Here is a 20,185-nt window from a genome sequence, read left to right as displayed (position 1 = left end):
GTCCGCCACTCTCAGCAGCCCCGCGGAGCTCACGACGGCATCCCCATAAAAATAAATGCCACTGACTGCGCTCATCGTGTTGTTCTCAACGTCAAAGTAGCCGCCATTTTTCACATCAACAGCGTAAATGTAAAAGACGGACTCCACACCGTCATCTTCCTCCGTTATGCTGAGCGTGTTTCCCTTCGCAACGATCCCGCCACCATCAACAACAAAAGTATGAACGAAATAGACTGCGTAACTATTTCCCTCGATGCGGTTACAGAGTAGCAGCAGCGTCGAGTTCGCACCAAAAGAAAAGTTCGAGAAGTAAATGGCGTGGCCAGACCTCGACAAGAGCTTACTGCCCGCCACAAGTATCTGGGAGCTCATGCCAAAATCACCCTCAAACTCCAAAGCACCCAAATCCAAAATCGAGGAGAACACGCTCACGTGCACACACGCACCACTCCCTCTGATCGACAGGCCAATGAGGACGCACTGCAGCAGCGTGATGTTGAGTGTCTGTTGTGGAGCCTCAAAAAGCGACAGGTCCAGCACGATCGCAGAGGTGAAGGTCACGTTGACAAAGCACAGACCACGCACACCGGGATCAGGATCGTCCACGGAGCTGATGCTGCCACCGTGCACGCAGCGGACCTCCGTGTCCTTCGCATCGGGGAGCGGGAGCGGCCCAAGGCCGTCCGGAACCGCAGCTGGCAGACACGTGCCACCGTAGCCGCCAGCAGCGCACACGCACTCACAGCCGCTGATGCTGCTCGTCCTCGCAGCAAAGCACACGGCGTCCACGGTGCACGCGCCACAGTCCAACACCCTCACGGGTATTCTAATGTAGAGATCTTCTCTGTAATTCGTCACGACAGAGCCCCTTAGCTCGTTGCACATGCCGTAGATGATCGGGCGCGCGTCGAATGACAGTGACCAGATGCTTGTCATGTACGCAGTGGAAGAATAAGAGCCGTACGTAAAACTGTTGTCAAGTATCGGCCACACACTCCGATCGCAAAACACCACGCCGTTCTCGTTGGCCACGTACACAACGTAGGCAGTGTGGAACTCGCTGTTGCGGTGCACCAGCCAGCTGCCGTCAGTCACGGTCAGCATGTTTGCAATGAGCATGGCGAAGCCAAGACGAAACGTGCTGGACACAATCTGCAGCACGCTGCCGCCATCCACCGCAACTTCCTTGAACATACACGCGCCCTTGTAATATTCGGTGCTCGGCGCAATCCACGAGCTGTTCTGTATGGAGAACACGGAGCCGCCGCTGGCACGCAGGTCCGACGCAAGAGCGTACATCACATGTGCCCGCGAACTCACTGCGCAGTTGTCCATGTAGAAGACGCTGGACAGGTTCACAACAAAGCCGCGCTCCAAGAGGATCGCAGCGCACAATTCCCCGCCACACACCAGCGTCGACCGCGTCATGACAAACCGCGTCGACAGAAGCCGGACGCCGTCCAGGACAAGCGCGGTGCCGTACCGGGATCCCTCGTGTCCACGGGTCGTCGGCACGTACTGCGACCCGCCAACCGTCGCGCGCAGCTTTGAGTTCGCCAGCAGCACACTCGAGTTCAGCGGCATCGCGCCATGCAGCACGATCGTGCCCTCCAGCGACGTCACATTCGTCATGTTCACGAGGGCGTGCGGCATCGGGCGTGCCGTGCTCTCGCTGAGACCACCAATCCGCAGCTGCGCGCCGCCCGCAAGCACGCAGTGGCGCAGCGTCACGTTCAGCGCGTCAGCGAACACGTCCATCGAGCGCAGGTCCACCGTCACAGTGATCGGCCCGCTGAACACCACCGAGTCGAAGCACGCCGTCGCCCGCCCGCCGCCAACCGTCACGGACTCCGTCAGCATCACGCCACTCACGCAGCCCTCCGCGCCGCCACCACCGCCGGCCCTCGCAGGCGGCACGTTGAACGGCAGGCATGCCTCGCCCATGCCGCCGGCACGGCAGCTGCACACGCAGTCCGAGAACGAAGCCGTCAGCGCATCAAAGCACGCCAGCGCGGCTGCACAGCCATCGCACGGCACCACGCTCACGGAGGGCAGGCCGGCCATGCGGTAGTCGCCGCTGCTCTGCAGCACCCGGCCGCCCGCACGGTTGCACTGCACCGACACGGCCCCGCTCGTGATCGCCAGCCCGGAGACAAGCGTAGCGCCAGTGGCAGCGCAGCGCGCAATCGACACGGTGCCGCCGCTCAGCGTCACCCCCGACAGCGACGCCACCAACGACGCCTCGCCCACCGCCCACACGTCGTGCATGTCCAGCCACCCGCCGGCACCGACAGTCCCACCGTCGCAGCGCACCAGCGACGACGCAACAGACCCCTCAACGCCCACGAGGCGCAGCACCGAGTCAGACACAGTAACACGCTCTCCAAGCACAAGGCCGCCGCCGCTGCTCACAACCGACACGTTCGTCACGGAGAACACCGAGTGGCTCCGCAGACTGAGAATCGACGAGGACGCCACATGCATCGCGGACGCGGTCGCCCCGCCCGACGCCTCCAGCGACACGCCGTCAAACACCACCGCGCTCGACAGCAGGTTCACACCGCCGCCAACGTACACCGCCGACCCGCCCGCCTGCGACGACCTCAGCACGGTGTTGCTCACACGCAGCTGCGACTGCAACAGCGACGTCGCGTGCAGCACAAGCGGCGACGCCACCGCGTCCGTCAGCCCGCTCAGCTGCGAGTAGCGCATCGGCCCCGCCGTCACAATCGTCGAGTCGCGGACCGTCACGTTCGTGTGTGCCGGCAGGTTGTGCATAAGCACAAGCGAGCAGTAGCTCCCGGACAGCCCGCTCACGCCCACCTCCAGGCTCCGGTCACTCGCCGGCTCACCGCTGTAGCCCCGCACGTAGATCTGCGCACCGCCGTCGCACACGCAGTTCCTCAGTTCGATGCGCAGCGCGCCGGGAAGCATCGCCGGCACGTCGAAAACCACAGCCACACCGTTCGTGACAGACAAACCGTCCATCAGCAGCGTGTCCACGGCGCGGCCAACCGTGATGGCTCTGTCCACCGTGCCGCCCCGCAGTCGCAACACCACCGCATGCACCGCGGGCATCCACGCCGCCGCCGCAACCAGCGCCAACACAAAAAGCAGCGCCACACGCACAGCCGCAATGGCCATGCGCCGCACGCGGTGCCGGCTGTGCGGACACGCACCCACCGCAGACCACATCCACCAACCCAAACAGGTACCAACAGGGCTGTCGTGGTGTGTCGCACTCGCCCCGTCAACCATAACTCCTGCCTAGCAGATCCCTTCCTACAGATGGCAAATCCAGTGAAGCGATTCCACCAGAACGTTATAATACTGCTGCTAATCCTACTACTGCAAGTAATTCCTAACACCTTGAAACGATAGTTGTGATGGTCAAGCCAAAGTATCTCTAACTGCACGCTCAAAAAAAGAATAAAAAAATAAAAGGCAGCAACAACAGTTTCCAAACAAAGTGGCACGCAAAAGCATCCGGCCACGGACAATCCCCACAAAAGCAGATCCACCGGCACAAATACGGGCAAACGCAGTCAGCCCAGTGACAACATCGCCCTCCCACCGCCCACGCAGCCTCACACAACCACCATGCAGAGTGGCAGGATCCCAGCAAAAGACACATTGCTATTAGCACCGCTCTTGAAACAAAATGCCTCCAACACATGACGACCCCGATGCCGTGGAAGACAAACAGGGCCGAGACACACCCACACGGCATCGTTACAACCGGCAGCCATCGAGCGCGTCCGAGAATAAAATAGTGATGCGGAAAATGAGTGGAGGATTCGCCGTTCACCAGCAGTCAAGGCGTCTTTTTTCGCTCACGCGGGTCGGCATTGCACAACAAGCAGCGGCACCATACGCGCACTCGGCACACACAAGAAGGAAGGATGAATAAGTACGGCGGCGGCACTCAGACACGAGGGACAAGAGTTCACATCGATTGTGCGGCCTGTTGACTCATAGATGACCGGTTTGTAATCACGCCGCTGCCCTGCAATTCGTCAGTCAGCAATGGAGTAAAAGGATAAAAGGAAGGGAGAGAAAGAAGGTGCGGCCCTCATCTATCTCGGTTGGATGTGGCACCGGTGACGTCATCTCGTCAGATTGCCAGCAGCAAAGACTGTCGCATTCAGCAGCGGTCGGTGCCTTCCTCCTCAAACTGGGGCGCAACTCCACCGACGCCGTCGCTCGCCTCCTCCCCACCAACACAACGAGGGAGCAACGGCGGACGACGCGACACATGCAACGAGCACGCAGCCGCAGAGTCCCACTGCAGCCGCAATGACCAAACAAAACAGGGGTGCACAGAGCACTTTATCCAAATCCTCGGCCGTCACACTTTTTAGAAGGAAGGATGGAGGGAGACATGCCGACAGAACCGTAAGTTTCATTCCTGCCTCTGGTTAGAACACAACACAACAACAAGACAACAGCCAAGCGCACACACACACACAAATCGTCGCGGCGCTGTCGGTGCGCGCACAAGGAGGAGGATGCGGCGCCCCACAGCAGACACACCATCGCGCAGTGCACACACCGCAAAACAGCATCCACAAAACAAACGCACATGCCGCAAGCAGTCACCCACCATTGACAAGAAGAGACACACCGCCACCACCTCCGGTTCAGTCCCACGGCCAACGGGATATAGCCACAGCCCGCAGCCGACACACAACGCACACGGAGCAAGCAATCACCCAAAGAGCCACACACGCGGAAGCGGGGCCCTCATCCACCCATGACGCGGCACCTCACTCCATGCGGTCACACGGAGGCTCACTGTTTCCCAATATAAGTTATTCGTCGTCCATCACTTGAAGATGCTTCCGTTGATCATGGGACTTAGAACACAACAGAAGAAAATGAACATGCAGTAACGCCGTGATACCGTCAGCCGCAATGATTCGCTCACACCGGGGAAATTCTCCGATTATGCCTCGCGTGCACGCACAAAAGCATCCAAATGCACTGAATCAAACCCCAATGTTCTTTACTAAAAATCAAACCACCCCTTTCCCTCCCCAATTTGCTTTTCCCATTTCGGTGGTTGTTCCTTACTTCGGTGAGCTTCGCCCCTTCTGGAGCTTTACGATGATATTGACACTTGGTACTGGCGCCCCTTTTCCTTCCAGAATGCCGCTATTTCACGGCCTTCATCGTCGCACACACTATTTCGATTGACGGTATGGCATCTCTGTCAGTCATTCATCGGCGTGCCGTCCGCGTGCTGCACTTAAATAATATCCCACGACATGTCCCGAGACAATTCCTCCCAACCATTAAAATACGCCGCCAGGCGCTCGATGAACTGCCCCACGGTGCTGGCGGTGGTGTGGTGCCCACCCGCCGTAGTCATCCGCAGCCCAACCAGCGTCCTCGGACTTGACTCCATGAAGAAGAAAAAAAGGCGTCCACCAGCGGAAAGCTTGTGGCCCACGGTTTGTACAACAGCCGGTGGTTTATACAAGTATTTGTATGTTATTCCATTGCAAGCAACCCACTTATAACTCGGCGGGGTGCCCTTCAGGGTACGCCTCCAGCACTGCTGGTGGCCTCAGCTCCTTGAGTTCCTCTACTAATGCACTGACAAACTCCACCAAACACGAATGCGCGCAAGCCAAACCCTTCCCATACATTCACACAAAAGAGTATTCCTCTGCCCCAGTACTAGCAACAGAAAAAAAATATCTTTCTCACTCATTACGTTTCCCAAAATAGTGCGGTATTCGACGCCCGAGGCAAACAGATATCGGTGCGTTAAGAAATCTCTCGGCAACGAATTCTCCTCTTGCTCGGACTATCCTCACGATCTTTTGAGACGGATTCTCAGAATACCACAGTCCCCCTCCCCGATGTGTAAAGTGATTTTCACCATCCCAAGACTTGATCCCATCCAAGGCATCCTCAATGGCAGCAGAGTGTGCAATAAACTTATTCGCATCGAAGGCGTAACGTCGGATCGGCCCCACTTTTTCCATTTGTTTTTCAACCATCTTCCAGTATTCCGCTTGCTCATCTGGATCCAGACCTTGTTTCATCCATGCACACATCGCCTTCACATCCATCTCGTCGGAGCAATTCGCGATGATTCGCTCGGCTTTTACTTGCGTCTCCCATTTATCACAGTTGCCCAGTTTGGGGGTGACACCACAATCATGCACCATGCAATAAAGAGCAAAAGAAATGTTTCTGGCGGTGTTCCTTTCGTTGTCACATTGTAGGTAATATACCCCTTCATTCCACAATCCCACAAATCATAAAAAACATTCTTGGATGTTTTACTACCCATGTTTTTTGTCACCCTTGGTGTGGTATTGCCAAACACTTACGCCGTACTTCCACCAACACTGTGCGCAACCATTGGGAGCTGCTCCGCATCGTAGCGCAGCAGCTGGTAGAGGAGGTACGAGCCGGCAGCCATCGACTTCCCAATCCCGGACGTCCCAATCAAAACACGCCGCCCAGGCGTAAAGTGCTCCTCAGGAAGACTGTTGAACCATTCGGTGAGATCGCCCTTGACGATCTGCCACACTCAATCCACCTCACAGTTCACATGGCAGTCACGAGTGGTTTTACTCATCCTCCTTCCATTTCCACGAGCACGGCCATGCCTTGTCCGAGGTTTGCACCATCAGCCTGGGACGTGGCGCAACGGATTGCTGCACACCGTCATCCTTTTCGAGGGTGTCACCAACTGCCTTGTAAGTCCATGACTGTTTCGGTTTTCCCTCCTCCACCTTCATTCCCGTCCCCGTTTTCGTTTTCTCGCTGTCAGGAAGTTCCACCGCATGGCTCCACCTCGCATTTTACAAAGACTCGTATGATCCTCCAGCGTCCTTTCATTCTATCCCTTGCCTCTCCTTTTCGTCTTCCGTCAGTGCTCAAAAGAAGACTGCGTGCAGTTTCCCCTTGCAAGAGGGGTAACCGTATCCTTTCTTTCAAGGTTCCTCCACTCCTCAGGAAAGGAAACGCCTTCTCCTTCAAATTCATAAATAGCCTCCAATAGTATTTTCCTCATCCAGCTCTTCTTAACACGGCAATGCCGTTGTCATGCCCAATAACACTTCGTCTTGGATAAACATCCTGGATTTCAAAGAAAAACATCTCCATGGAGTAGTTCCCATTTCTATTCACAACCCACTCCTCGCCCGATTCCCTATGAAGAAAATCATTTAGCTCCATGTTGGCTGTGCCCGTGGTTCTCTCCTGCAGGATGTCCTTTACGCTGCTGCTCATGCTCCACTGCGAGCACTGCGCTTCCTCCGCTCTTCCGCGAGCCGCAGCGGGTTGATCTGTGTCACCCTCAAACTCCGTCTCGCTCTTCTCCTCCGACGATCTCCCTGCGGCAGAGCAGTCGCTTGACACCCCTCTTTAGCACCGTGCGCTCTCCTGCGCAAACCAGGCATTGTTTCTCCTTGTCCTCGTAGCTGGATTCAGTTAAAGCTCAACACTAACGACCAAAAACCGAAAGGGAGATAAGAAGGGAAAGAAAATATGCACAGAAATGAATCGCAGCCACAAAAAGAGAGCCCTCCACACGGTGTGTGATGCACACCACATGCACGAGGACCACCGAAACGGCGGCAAGTGGGTGCCATTCACCCGGAACAGTGTTTTTGAGAGGCAACGACAACAAAGTGGTGGGCACGGAGGGTTCGCCCACGCACGCCGCTCGCTAAGGTCTCACACCCGTGTGGTACCGCCGTCACCGCACACACTCTGCAAGAGGGCACGGGCACATCGCCGCTGACACACAAAAGTGGGAAGAGAATTCGGTGCGGAAGCGGCCACATGCAAAAACTCCAAATAATACACTCCACAACAGCGATGCATCATGACAGCCTCCCCACGCAGAGAACACACAAAAAAAACGAAGCTCATCGTGACGCAAAAAAAAAAAAAAAATGGTTGCATATTCTTCCTGCAGAAGTAAAAATATATTTGTGTCAGCCGTTCAGCCCCCTGGTGTCCACACAACACCTACATTTCATTGGGACATTCAGTGCGTTGCTGCACATCTTAAATCCCCTTTTTTCATAGCACCATCGTCGTGGCGCTCAATGCCGACTGCACGTGTCATCAACATACGGAAACATTAAAGGCATCCCGCCAATCTCAAAATATTCCACCGTATAGGAAAAGGAAAAAAAGGAAAAACAGCAACCATATAAAACAATAATAATAATAATAATAATAATAATAAAATTTCCCGCGCTGCAGTCTCCGGAGTGAGAGTACGCCCCTAAATAAAGACTTACACGGGCAGAAAGAGGTAGTCGAACCAAAAATAAAAATAAATAAAATAAAAGGTGCGTCCCCGCAAAACGTCAATTATTTCAAAGGGTGCGTGGAGAGGCACATATATCTCCCGCTGGTGGCGGAAACTCCTCACTGCGATTTCTCAGTAAAGGGCCACAAAGGCGCAAAACCCCAGCAGCAGCAGCAGCAACTGCGACACGCTCCCACGCACAGAGCCGTCATCATTTCCTTTTTTATCGTTGGTTTTCTTGACAATTTTTAGTTCACCGACACTGAGTAGGCGGTTGTACAGAAAGACGTTCGTCACCGTCATATTGCCGCCGTCCGGTGCGTCATCTTCGCCACGTGCAAAGTGAAAATGTGTGATTTCATGCCTCATCATCTCAAATGTTGGCATCTTCTCTGAGCTCCCTACAATCACATCATCCACGTCCACGGAGCTTCTTTTGCCTTCCCACAGCACCAGCGCCACACGCTGTTCTCTCCCCAGCTCCAAAGTGGAGTTCGATTTTGTTTTTGTGCTGTTGAACACTTTCTCCCACTTTTTATCCATTCTTTACAAATGGCTCACTGAAGTTACTCAAGAAGGGTAAATCCAGCACAGCGCCCAGCAGAGGATTGCTGCCACCACCCGTTGTTGTCTCGTGGATGACCACCGTCGCCACAATAGTGAGTTGGTGGCTCACAAAGGTGTACGGCCCATTATCCTCCGAAGAGTTCACAGGCCATACTGCACCGGACCCGGGCCCCGTGAATTTGAACCCATTGGCGACCCTCACTGCATTCTTCGTCACAATTGCATTCATGCAAAGGTAATCGTCCATCCACGTGTTACCACTCGCCGCGTTGGACAAGTATCCAATCAGACCAGCCGTGGGTATGGACAACTCGGAAAAGAAGGCGTCCAGCAGTGCCTAAGCCCTCACGACGGACCTGATCATCTCTAGCTCCTCTGTTAGGCGGGCAAAATATACTTTGCTGATCACTCCAATACCCCTCGCTTCTACAAGGTACAACGCACCATCCGAGTACAGCAGGGTGTTGGTAAGCGCCATATTCCCGTCATCGTCCACAGAAAGCGGTCCAGCACGAAACGTGCGGTTGTTGTCCGTCACCCAAACATCAAACGCATTGGGTGGACCATGCTCCCCCGAGGAGTACCTCCCCTTCTGAGTGTACAACATCTAATTATTTCCCTCAATGGTCGTAGTAATGAAGGATCCCAAAAGACAGATCCTGCCGTAAGGGTCATTTGGTGCGTCTGTCGGCACCCGCAAAAGTATCCCGACAGCCTCCGTCCACGTTTTCCCCATTTCACTTGACTCGTAAATCTTGCGGACATTGTTGCAGTCAATAATCATGAGTATTTTTCCCCTCTCCCCTTCGGTGGTGCGGGGTTAAAGCATCTCGCAGGAAAAAAGACCTTTGCGACCACCCAGGTACTGCACTTTTCCTTCGAATAAATGATGAAGAGAATACTATCTCCTCGCAACAATGCCGTCAGAGGGAACACAATCGTGCCATCGCCCATCACAATACCCGAGCCACCACCACCAAAAAAATTTTCCAGTCCCATTGCTTGCGTTTCCTTGGAGATCCGTGGTGGCGGCGATGTGGGTGCGTCCCATTCGATCACTCCACTCCGACTCGTAAACGTGGACTGCGTAACCTCACCCACAACCACACTTATATCCCGGTAGGCAACGGCAAAACACGGGCCAAGAGGATCTCTGAGCATATGGCTTCCCAAAAGCAGTAACACCTTATTGTCATCTGCAGCTGCTGTGGGCCGAAGCGCAACGGCCTCAGAGTCCAGGATTCTTGGTCTACTAAAGACAGTGCGTGCCCTCCATGTACCATCATTGTCCTCATCAACAAAAAAGGACTGCGTCCCCGCAGTGTCGATGTACCCCACCACAATGTCAACAGAGGTACGGCTCTCAAGTAGATCACTGGAATAACTGAGCCCTGTGTCAAACTCAGCAAAAACAGTCATCACTCCACCAGGATTGACAAGAGAGAGATCGGCGAATAAATCCCTCATAGTAATTCGACCAGTCCCAACTCTTGGTTCCACCAGCGTCTTATCCGGCAGAAAAACAAGCAACCTTATTTGACACCTGCACATCCTCCGACTTTCTCTCCACAGCGGCAGCAGCTCCACTGCCGCAGCACATCCACATCACGACAAGAAGGAGTAGCACCGCGGAGGTAAGCACACGCCGGGACACGTTGGGACTCTGCGGCTTACTCTCTCTTCCTTCCCTCCTCCTTCCGCTGGATCCGGTCACGCCGCGACGGTTGTGTGTGCGGGGTGCCTTGACTGCAGCAACACGTGAGACCATATAAATATGTGTGCATGGGCGGTGTGTGTGCTGTTGGTGCTTTCAAAGCCTTCGAATTTCACAGTAGCGTTTAGCGTTTGTGTTCCTTCTTCCTAAGAGAGTAAAAAAAATGAAGAAAAACAGGCTAATAAAAGAAGAAACAATGAACACCGCCACACATCCACAGTGAGTGGCACCATCATCATCCCCACTGCAGTCACTCCCAACAACAACAACTCACGCACACAGACACAAGGAACAAAGAGAAAGAGCGCACCGGGATCACACAACAACTGCCACCACCAGCAGGGGACACGGCAGGTGCTTCTGCCACGCGTCAACACACACAAAGCGATGACCACACCCAAAGCAGCCGGCGAGATGCAAAAGGGCACAGCCGCCCTTCGCAAAGCCCACGCGCTGCCGCCAGTCGTTTTACTGTTGCCTCCACCATCCCACCCGCTCTGCTGCCAGCACACATCACCTCGCACAGCCGGAGAACCCCCGTCCTCAAATCAAAAGCAGGAAAGACATGTCGGCACGTGCAGCTGCTGGGCGGGAGCCTAACCGCACTCGTCCCAGTTACCCTCAACACCACACCACTCACCTGCCTGCACGCCGCCAACATCACACCAGCAACGTGTCAACAAGACACATCGCAAGCTCCCGCCATCCCTCCTCGCAAGTTCCACCGCAGCCACAATCGCGTGTGTGTGACTGTCTGTGTCTGTGCGTGCGTCCTCAGCGTTCACGCCGCTCCAAAGCGACAACGATATGGTGTGTGTGTGTGTGTGTGTGTGTGTATGCATGTGCTTGCGTGTTTGTCAGCGCCTATACTTGCAGAGCAGCTTTGAGGCAAAAGAGAGTCCAAAGGGAGTAACGGCAAACAGCAAAGCGGATAGCAGACATGCAAATTACTCATATCATCACACACAAACACACACACGCAGCCTGCGGAATGGGTGCTCTCAACCACAAAACAATGAAAAACAAAACAAAAAGCCGAAGCGTGGGACGACCAGCGCACACACTCTCATTGCTCCCGTAAAGCAAAATACACACACAGGGAGAGAGAAAGAGGTCGCCCACTCAATGCAATAAAAACAAAACAGAAACAGTTACGGTGCTCCGCCCATGCAGCCAGGCAGGACGGCAGCGGTGCGTGTCGTGCAAAAGAGAGCACCAACGGGCCTGCATGGGTGTGCATGCAATATATACAATGGGCACATTATGTGTGTGCTTCGTGGGGTGAGGTGAGGGCGAGAGTCCATGCAAGGGGACACACAAAAAATGAGAAGGACGAGTGTGTGGGCGGGCGGTGCACGGCTCTCGCTCCCTCACTCTCACGCGGCCACCACCGCAGCAGCAGCCACACACGCAACAAGAAGAAGCAAAGGAAGGGAGGTGGTGTGGGAAACCGCGGTGCTGCTGTCACTGTCGCCAGGCGTCACCGTATCATTTGCCTGAGCGACTGTGACCGGTTTTGCTGTTTGTGGCGCTGCCTCACCGACTGTAAGAGCAACATCAGTATTAGCAGTTTCGGAGCCGTCCTGTGGTTCGTTGTTTGCCTCCTCCACTTTCCTTTCTTCGTTTTCTTTTTTTTCCTTTCCTGCCCTATCGGAGGATTCCCCCTTTCCTCTTTCAGCCCCATTTTTTCCTTTCTCCGTTGTTTCTTTTTTGATAACATTTTCATTTGCGGTTGCTTTTTTGGCTTCTTTTGGTGGCTCTTTTTTCATTTCTTCCTGTGTTGCTGGTGGTGCTGCTTCGTTTGATTTTGATTCGTCTATTGCTTGTTGGTTTCCTGCACCAGATTGGTCTGCTCCTTCTTTAAGACCTTCAGTTTCCATTAAGTCTGCACCTGTTTCGTGAGGTAATTTCGCTGATTCCTTCTCTGCACCTTGTAATCCTGCTCCTTCTGGAACTCTCGTTTCACCAGCACCTCCTTTTCCCTTAGCCCCGCCATTATTCAACGTGAGACTTCTCTCCTGGCGCTCAACGTAAACGGGTGCAGCAAGCTGAACAATTGCATGATCGTCAAGGGAATTATCGCCATCAACATCACCTCCATCCCGCCCTTCTTTTTTATTGGTTCCTGCTTCCACATCTTCTTCTTCTTCCTCTTCTTCATCGTGATCATCCCCTGAACTCTCGGTACTTGCATTATCATCCTCGCCGTTATCGTTACCCTCATCTTCATTTTCTTCTTCCGCTGATTTTTTCTTCTCCTTTTCTTTTTCTTGTTCTTTTAATATTTCTTCGGTTCTGTTTTTCACCAACTCAGGAGCCTCTGGATGTCTCGTTAACGTCTCTTCTTCTGCAGTTGCTTTATCGGATATTCCTGTATCAGGATTCAAGGATGGTTCCAATCGTCGTCCACCCGTCAAACCAGCGCCAGACCCTGTCTGGCCTTGTAGAGAAGATTCGGGGGTACTGTCATTCTCAAAAGGGCCATCAGCAGCAGCAACGGCATACCGGTGACGCCCCCAACGACGACGGCCATCCGCAACGGCACGCGCACCGTCCATCCCCTGACACACGCATTCCTCAACGGCGGACGCATTCGCACGGCCTCCCGTCCTCCTGCTGACCTTCTCCACGCATTCCCTCCGCAGATAAGCACGCCACCGAGATATCAAATACTCACCCGCACTGCCATCTTCTTCAGCACCGTCGGCCGCTGACACCACCACCGCAGCACCGCACCACAGCACGCAGAGGGCACACACCAGCAGCACACGGCCAGTCATCATCATCGCCATCACTCCTGTCACTTGCGTGCAGCCTTCAGCACAAACTAACTCCCCGTCAACGCAGAGTGAAAGCAAAAGGAGTGAAACGTCACACAGCCACCGCAAAGCCACCTCACAGTAACAACTGGCGGGATCCCGGCAGCGGCGCACCGTGAAACAGGTGGAATAAGTAAAATTGCAAAACTCGCACACCGCCCTGCAAACCAGAAGTTTTAAAAAGCAACAAAAAAAGAAATTAGAAATAACCACACCCAAGGCTCCGGTGCGCATGCACATGAGTGTGTCTGGGATGCGTTCAATGCGACGGATGTGGTGCACAACGCGGAGCACACAGCAGGGCAGCGGAGGCAAATAAAGCAAAACACAATCAATATTTTATCCTATTTAGTACATCAGACCACAAGAGACGCACAAAAATCCCCGCGGTTGAGTGCTGGCACGCACAGCCCGCACACACCTCTTCAGCCCACAGCGGTGTACGCCAGCGCGGATACGGCCAGCAGTAGCGGGGCACACACCCACGAAGAGCTGCTGAGGCTGCCGTCGATTTCCCGAGGATGTGACGGTGTGCGGGTGGTTGTCGTGGTTGAGGCCTCTGCATTCATGGCCATATCACTTGGTGCCCGTGTGGTAGTCGTCGTAGTTGGTGCCTCTGTCGTAGTAGTAGTCGTCGTAGTGGTTGTAGTCGTAGTCGTGGTTGGTGGCTTTGTCGTATTCGTCGTACCTTGCCCCACTGCCTTGTTTGCTGGGCGTGATGACTCTCCCGCAACGACCGACCCACTTGATCTCGGATCGGTCGGGCTTTGTGTCCTTGCCCTATCAGGAGGCTGATCTGGATTATGTCCCGCAGCGGAACCATCTCGTCCCTGTACCACAATGGTCTGAATTGCTTGGGTTAGCTTAGTGTCTGCAGGACTTGCTGAATTGATCCCCAGAAATTGTCCCTCTGGTAAAGTGGAACCTCGACCGGAGTTTTGGGCAACATCTTCACCACCTGCTTTCGCGCACAAAGATGGGCAGCAGCACAGGGCGAGCACCAACAGGGCGCACAGCAGACGGCACGTCATCATCATCGTGAGTGTGGTCGTTCAGTGGTGTGGAGCTGATCTGCACAATGAGGGACATGGAGAGCAACAGGGGAGACAAGAGGTGCGGCAGACACACACACAGAGGGCACACCACATGAGGAGAGGGGAGCAGCCAGGCATGCACCGTACGCCGCACACCACGCACGAAACACACTCCAATCCACGGCAGCAGGCACACACACAAACCTGCACTCTGTAATACTTATATTGTACAATTGTTGTGGTCAGTGCATGCGGTCACACACAAAAGGAGTGAGAAAAGAGGAGAACACTACGGCTAGACATCAGACTGTAGGCTACCAGAGGGACGAAAAAAACAAGAGGGCCGCGCCGCGTCGGCAATCGGTGCGTCACATGCCTGCGGGCCAGTCGCTTTGTGTGGCTGGTGTCGCTCATTGTGATGCATCCACCCTCGTAGCCCCAGAGGGTGGAACGGCCACCGCCAAACCAAACACAGCTGTCAACAAACACGGCGAGGAGGGCACACAAAGTCACGCCATGCACCAAGGGGGCGCATCAAGCCCGCAAACAGTGCGCACCGTTCCAACACCGCAGGGTCCTCACGTACGCACGCACCATCCTCCTCATTCCTTATGTTCGGCTCATTGCCGCCACGTACGACACCTGCACCTCACAATACCAGAGGGAAAAACCAAACAGCTGAAGCAGCAACAACAACAAAACTGCCACCTTGTTGCGCTGAGGCCACTGCACGAAAGGGTGCGCCGAAGATAGGAGTCCATCGCGCAAGAAGCGGAAAAGAGCCCAACGAGACACCCAAGAGCCACACGTTGGCAGTCTTGTCGGGGCTGCCTCAACGCAACCACAAAAAATAGTGCCGCAACCACGGAGCCATGCACCCTGACCCACAGCGTGTTTTCCCAATCAGAACAGCAGGGACAGAGGGAATTAATACACATTACCCACAGTGCAGCAGAGCACCCGAAACACACACAGCCAAACAAAAACGGATGCAAAAAATCGGGAAGGCAAGAAAATAAAAAGGGCGCATACAGATTGAAAGCCAAAGCACAGAAATTATTTGAGGTCCACATTCTCGCAATGACGCACACGCACAAAAAAAAGCAAAGACACAAAAACAAGCAAAAGTGTAAAAGATAAAGCCGCATGCACCAGTTACGGAGGCAGAGGCAGTCGTCCCTGTACTTCAAAGAAACAGCTACTGGCACGACACCGCATCCATTGGAGCACATTTCCTTTACTTTTTCCTCATGATTAGAGTACGGTGGTTTCCCCTCGTCCCAATCGCATCAAAAAACGCGTGTATACATGTGGTGCTGGGAAATGTCTTTTCTCTCCATGTTACTTCGTTCACAAACAGTTTTCACGGAAGTTAGATCCTCTAAGCAAAAAAAAAAAACACCTTTTCCCAGAATAACAAACAAGGCAATAAAAGACCGGTCATTTTGCCCATCACCCGCAAGCAAAAAAGGAAATGGGGAATGCAGTGAGTGTATTATAGCGTTATTGCTACGGTTTTGCACATCTTGAGTGCGGGGTCAATGTGCCAAGTAAATACTGTCGCCCTACCGCAGTTTGATTGCGCCCAGCCGCCGCGGCTGCTCAAAGAGGCACCACCACTACCGCCGCAGCGACGACAACAAGAAGCACAAAGGGAATGAGGCCAGCAGTAGCATCAGCCACACCGCCATAACTGTCGGCCTGCTGTACCAACACATCGGGTATCGCCTGAAAATCGTCGCTGTTGACGGACGGAATCGGAGTCACAGGCGCGGAGGCACTGGGAATCATCGCTGGGCAATCCGCCCGCGGGTCGCCCTCCGCTCGTGCAACGTCCTCGCCGGGTGATGGCGCAAAAAAAAAAAGCGTCGGGGCCGGAGGCTCTGTTGGCTCCGTCGCTTCCACTGCCAGGTCTCCTCCCTCGCCGCTGAGTGTTGTCCTCAGTTTCGGTCCGCACCCCCGAATCACCCCTCGGGCCGGCATGAGGGCCACCACAAGCGACACCCGCAGCCGAAGCACCGGGAGGCTCCTTTTCAATGGAGGCACCAGACGCCACAGGAGACAACTGTGGACGAGTATCCTCCGGAGAAGGCGACCCTGGAGCAACCGCAGACTCTTCTGCTTCCTCCTATTGCTCGTCACCCTGTCCACCCACCAACGCACTCGGAACGACAAGATTGCTGCCGTTGGCGGCAATGGTGCACACCTCGCCGTACCTCGGGCACTTGATCTTCCCATCTTTCCTAAAATATATCAACGTCACTGGGATGTCAGTTCCCTCAGGGCAAGGCTGAAACCCACTGCTGCCGAGGTGCCTCTCCTTCACTGTGCCCTCCTCACACGACACCTGCGCGCACACTCCCTTAACGCTTTTATGGCAATTATCGTCCTTCGTCTCCAGTAATTCCGCGTCCAGGCACCACGAGCCGCCGCCAGTCAGCGACCCACGGAGATAATACACATTTTCGTCCGAGCACGTCCTGTACGTTGTCCCAGACGATATTTCGTGAAATTCGGAAGATACGACAGGGCAAACGTCCTTATCCACCAGACTCTCCTTCTCTTCAACAATAGTTGCGGTGCACGTCCCAACGTGACGGCGGTCGGAGGTGCAGCGAAGCGTCTCTGTGTCTTTAGCATCGCAGGACATGCAAGGATACTTGGTCAGAAATCCATGGCTTCGTTGCAGTTCTTCTCCAGAAAGTCGCAGCCACTGCGGTTGCCCCAGCTCATCGGCTCCGCAGTGCTCCAATTCACGCTGTATTACTCCATATCCGCAAACACCGCCATCGTCAGATCCGTGTAGTGGCCAGCACCGACTGTGGGAGCCATCAGCTCGTCCCGCGCGTGGCGTCCCTTCCAGTGAGGGATCGCTTTTTCCCGAGGGCCATCTTCATCCTCCAGCACCATGCCCTCGAGAGACTCACAACCAAATTGCGCTTGCGTATTCGCCTTAACGTGATTCCCTGCCACCATCCTGCGGTGCGTCCCACGCACACTTCTCTCTGGCTTCTTCACCAAACTCTTTTCTTCCATTCTGTCCTGGCTGAACCCAAGTGCATGCGCAATTTCTTGTGCGGCAACGCGAACGCTCCACGCCGTGTCAGTCATGTACTTCGGGTCAAGGTTCATGGCGCCAATGGAAGGGCGAAAATCCGTCATTGTGTTACACGTGGTCGCCCACACAGCCCTGCTATCCGTGCCCGATGGCCTAGCAGCAGCGTCGATGATAAAATCTGCATTCGGCACACCGTCACTCTTGTGCCTGGTAGGAATCGTAAAGTGGCTGCACGGTCCATTCACAGCCCTCGGTACAGTTATCGTCCCACCAGTGGGTTTCACAAGGAGTCGCTCAGTGTGTATTTTGACAGCACCAGGGAGAATCTTTCGAGTGTACAATTGTTTCTTTGCCTCCGTCAAGACATGCTCTGGTGTGCATGATAACTTGTACCCCAATGCATTGTAGCACTCATCCTCTACCTCTTCGAAGTAATTCCTCTTGTTCGTGCCTCTCTCCAGATCCTCCGTGGACACCGCAATGCGGATCGGCTCCCAGCCACTGTCGTCATCCTGTGTGGCGACGGTGTATGCCTGCATGGCGCCACGCCCCTTACGCGGCACTTCGCGCACAACCGCGGTCGGCAGCGGACCGCTCCTCCTTATCATCACTTCATATCCACAGCGGTACTCCAGAGCGGGTGCAGCGGCAATACACCCACTGGCGCAGTACATCAGCAGCAAAACCAGCAATGGGAAAAGCGGTGTGGCATGGCGTGGCTGGCGCATGGCTTGAGTAAATTGCATTTCTTGTTTTCGTGTGAGCAGCAGCAGCAGCAGTAGTGCAGCCTGGGTGTGCACGGAGAGAGAAAAAGGAAAAAGAGGGAGAAGAAAAAGAAAATAATTTGGTGCCATTCATGCGCCAAAATGTGGCACAAGCAGCGGAGTAACAGGAGGCCACAGAGGCAGCCATACATACCGCGTGCGCACCGACTCCATCAATGGGAGAAACCGTCAACCCGTCGTCGAGAGAACGTCCATCACCGTCGCACGCATTCCTTATCGGCCACAACGCTCCCTACACGCGGAGTGCTTCGTCTGCTCTCCTTGCGGTGTAGCAATAATTGTGTGGCCGGCCACTTAACAGCCACCAATTGCGCAGCGTCAGTTCCAGGTGCAGGAGCATCGCACAGGGCTCTCTCCTTCTTTCCCAAGAGTTCATAAGGGTAACGCCACCGCACGGCAACCCCAATTGTGATGCGCAGCCCCGAGGCGGAGATGCAAAAAGTCATGCGGAAAAATATGTTTTTACTGCTTCTCTCGGGATGCTCGAAAACAGACGTGACGGCGTTGCAATTATCATGACAGTTTCTTCCGCAATGCCACTGGCCAAAGGGTTACTGTGAGCCCACGGCGTGAAAGTCACCGTGTTCGCATTTGATCTCTCCAACTACCCACGACCAAACCGGAGATTCCAACACTGTGGATGTGAGCGTGGCCAAAAGAAACCGCAGGCGCCAACACACCGGAGCCCATAGTGTCCGCCGTGACCATCCGCAGCGTGCGTGCGTCCTCAGCGTTCACGCCGCTCCAAAGCGACAACGATATGGTGTGTGTGTGTGTGTGTGTGTGTGTATGCATGTGCTTGCGTGTTTGTCAGCGCCTATACTTGCAGAGCAGCTTTGAGGCAAAAGAGAGTCCAAAGGGAGTAACGGCAAACAGCAAAGCGGATAGCAGACACGCAAATTACTCATATCATCACACACAAACACACACACGCAGCCCGCGGAAAGGGAGCACTCAACCACAAAACAATGAAAAACAAATAAAACAAAAAGCCGAAGCGTGGGACGACCAGCGCACACACTCTCATTGCTCCCGTAAAGCAAAACACACACACAGGGAGAGAGAGAGAAAGAGGTCGCCCACTCAATGCAATGGGAAAAAAAAAAAGTTTCGGTGCTCCGCCCATGCAGCCAGGCAGGACGGCAGCTGTGCGTGTCGTGCAAAAGAGAGAGCACCAACGGGCCTGCATGGGTGTGCATGCATATATACAATGGGCACATTATGTGTGTGCTTCGTGGGGTGAGGTGAGGGCGAGAGTCCATGCAGGGGGACACACACAGAGAGTGAGTGAGAAGGACGAGTGTGTGTGCGGGCGGTGCACGGCTCTCGCTCCCTCACTCTCACGCGGCCACCACCGCAGCAGCCACACACGCAACAACAAGAAGCAAAGGAGGGGAGGTGGTGTGGGAAACCGCGGTGCTGCTGTCACTGTCGCCAGGCGTCACCGTATCATTTGCCTGAGCGACTGTGACCGGTTTTGCTGTTTGTGGCGCTGCCTCACCGACTGTAAGAGCAACATCAGTATTAGCAGTTTCGGAGCCGTCCTGTGGTTCGTTGGAGGAAGGCCGTTGAGCATCATCACTGCCAATTTTGGAGATGGATGATGCTGTCGTTTCCGCTAGCCTGTCGGTAGCTGCATTCTTCAATACGTGCGATTGGTTGGTGGGACTACCATTTTGCTCTTGCACTTCATCTTTTAAAGGTTGTAGCTTTGTTTCGGGCTCCGTGTTGGTTTCTGACAACGGCGTCTTGTGGGTTTCTTCTGTTGGGGTCCTTGAGACTCTTGCTGCTGGTAGGCTTTTTCCCTCTGCTGGAACGTCCGGTGTTGGTGATAGTTCCACCTGTGGTTTTACGTGTGGCCGTTCTTGTGATGGTGGTGCTGTCGGTGGTTCTGGTGTTGTTTTTATTTGCGGCGGTGTTTGAT

General features: G+C 54.4%; 4 protein-coding genes and 3 pseudogenes across 4 annotated transcripts, besides 18 other annotated features; all 7 read right to left on the bottom strand.

The window, feature by feature from the left end:
• Tc00.1047053511213.89 (dispersed gene family protein 1 (DGF-1), putative) lies at positions 1 to 3,258 on the bottom strand (the record flags this gene model as incomplete). The annotated part of the gene is made up of 1 exon (XM_804833.1): positions 1 to 3,258. A coding segment is annotated over one exon (3,258 nt), but the record flags the coding sequence as incomplete, so codon positions are not given.
• Positions 1 to 10,165: a sequence feature (areas not merged during assembly with more than two copies in the genome that could not be assigned to a particular haplotype).
• Positions 5,070 to 7,421, bottom strand: Tc00.1047053511213.81 (annotated as a pseudogene).
• Positions 8,187 to 8,218: a microsatellite.
• Positions 8,299 to 8,323: a sequence feature (AT_rich).
• Positions 8,373 to 10,619, bottom strand: Tc00.1047053511213.70 (annotated as a pseudogene).
• Positions 10,166 to 11,730: a sequence feature (heterozygous, non-Esmeraldo-like haplotype).
• Positions 11,376 to 11,423: a microsatellite.
• Positions 11,731 to 13,075: a sequence feature (areas not merged during assembly with more than two copies in the genome that could not be assigned to a particular haplotype).
• Tc00.1047053511213.60 (mucin-associated surface protein (MASP), putative) lies at positions 11,942 to 13,357 on the bottom strand (the record flags this gene model as incomplete). Its single annotated transcript, XM_804832.1, has 1 exon — positions 11,942 to 13,357. One exon carries the CDS (start codon positions 13,355 to 13,357, stop codon positions 11,942 to 11,944), a length of 1,416 nt encoding a protein of 471 aa, XP_809925.1.
• Positions 12,168 to 12,217: a sequence feature (GA-rich).
• Positions 12,702 to 12,724: a microsatellite.
• Positions 12,784 to 12,856: a sequence feature (GA-rich).
• Positions 13,076 to 13,084: a sequence feature (heterozygous, Esmeraldo-like haplotype).
• Positions 13,085 to 14,253: a sequence feature (areas merged during assembly that could not be assigned to a particular haplotype. This can correspond to areas where the two haplotypes were merged or to regions with more than two copies in the genome that were merged during assembly.).
• On the bottom strand, positions 13,810 to 14,421 carry Tc00.1047053511213.50 (mucin TcMUCII, putative; the record flags this gene model as incomplete). The annotated part of the gene is made up of 1 exon (XM_804831.1): positions 13,810 to 14,421. The coding sequence occupies one exon, from the start codon at positions 14,419 to 14,421 to the stop codon at positions 13,810 to 13,812; it is 612 nt and encodes a 203-aa protein (XP_809924.1).
• Positions 13,976 to 14,070: a microsatellite.
• Positions 14,254 to 14,490: a sequence feature (heterozygous, non-Esmeraldo-like haplotype).
• Positions 14,491 to 19,034: a sequence feature (areas not merged during assembly with more than two copies in the genome that could not be assigned to a particular haplotype).
• On the bottom strand, positions 16,021 to 18,330 carry Tc00.1047053511213.30 (annotated as a pseudogene).
• Positions 19,025 to 19,072: a microsatellite.
• Positions 19,035 to 19,234: a sequence feature (heterozygous, Esmeraldo-like haplotype).
• Positions 19,235 to 19,944: a sequence feature (areas merged during assembly that could not be assigned to a particular haplotype. This can correspond to areas where the two haplotypes were merged or to regions with more than two copies in the genome that were merged during assembly.).
• On the bottom strand, positions 19,602 to 20,185 carry Tc00.1047053511213.15 (mucin-associated surface protein (MASP), putative; the record flags this gene model as incomplete). The annotated part of the gene is made up of 1 exon (XM_804834.1): positions 19,602 to 20,185. A coding segment is annotated over one exon (584 nt), but the record flags the coding sequence as incomplete, so codon positions are not given.
• Positions 19,945 to 20,185: a sequence feature (heterozygous, non-Esmeraldo-like haplotype).

This window comes from Trypanosoma cruzi, genomic scaffold, assembly GCF_000209065.1.
Source record: "Trypanosoma cruzi strain CL Brener 1047053517071 genomic scaffold, whole genome shotgun sequence".
NCBI lineage: Eukaryota > Euglenozoa > Kinetoplastea > Trypanosomatida > Trypanosomatidae > Trypanosoma > Trypanosoma cruzi.
Note: the sequence above shows the minus strand (reverse complement) of the source record. Positions and strands in the feature narration are given on the sequence as shown.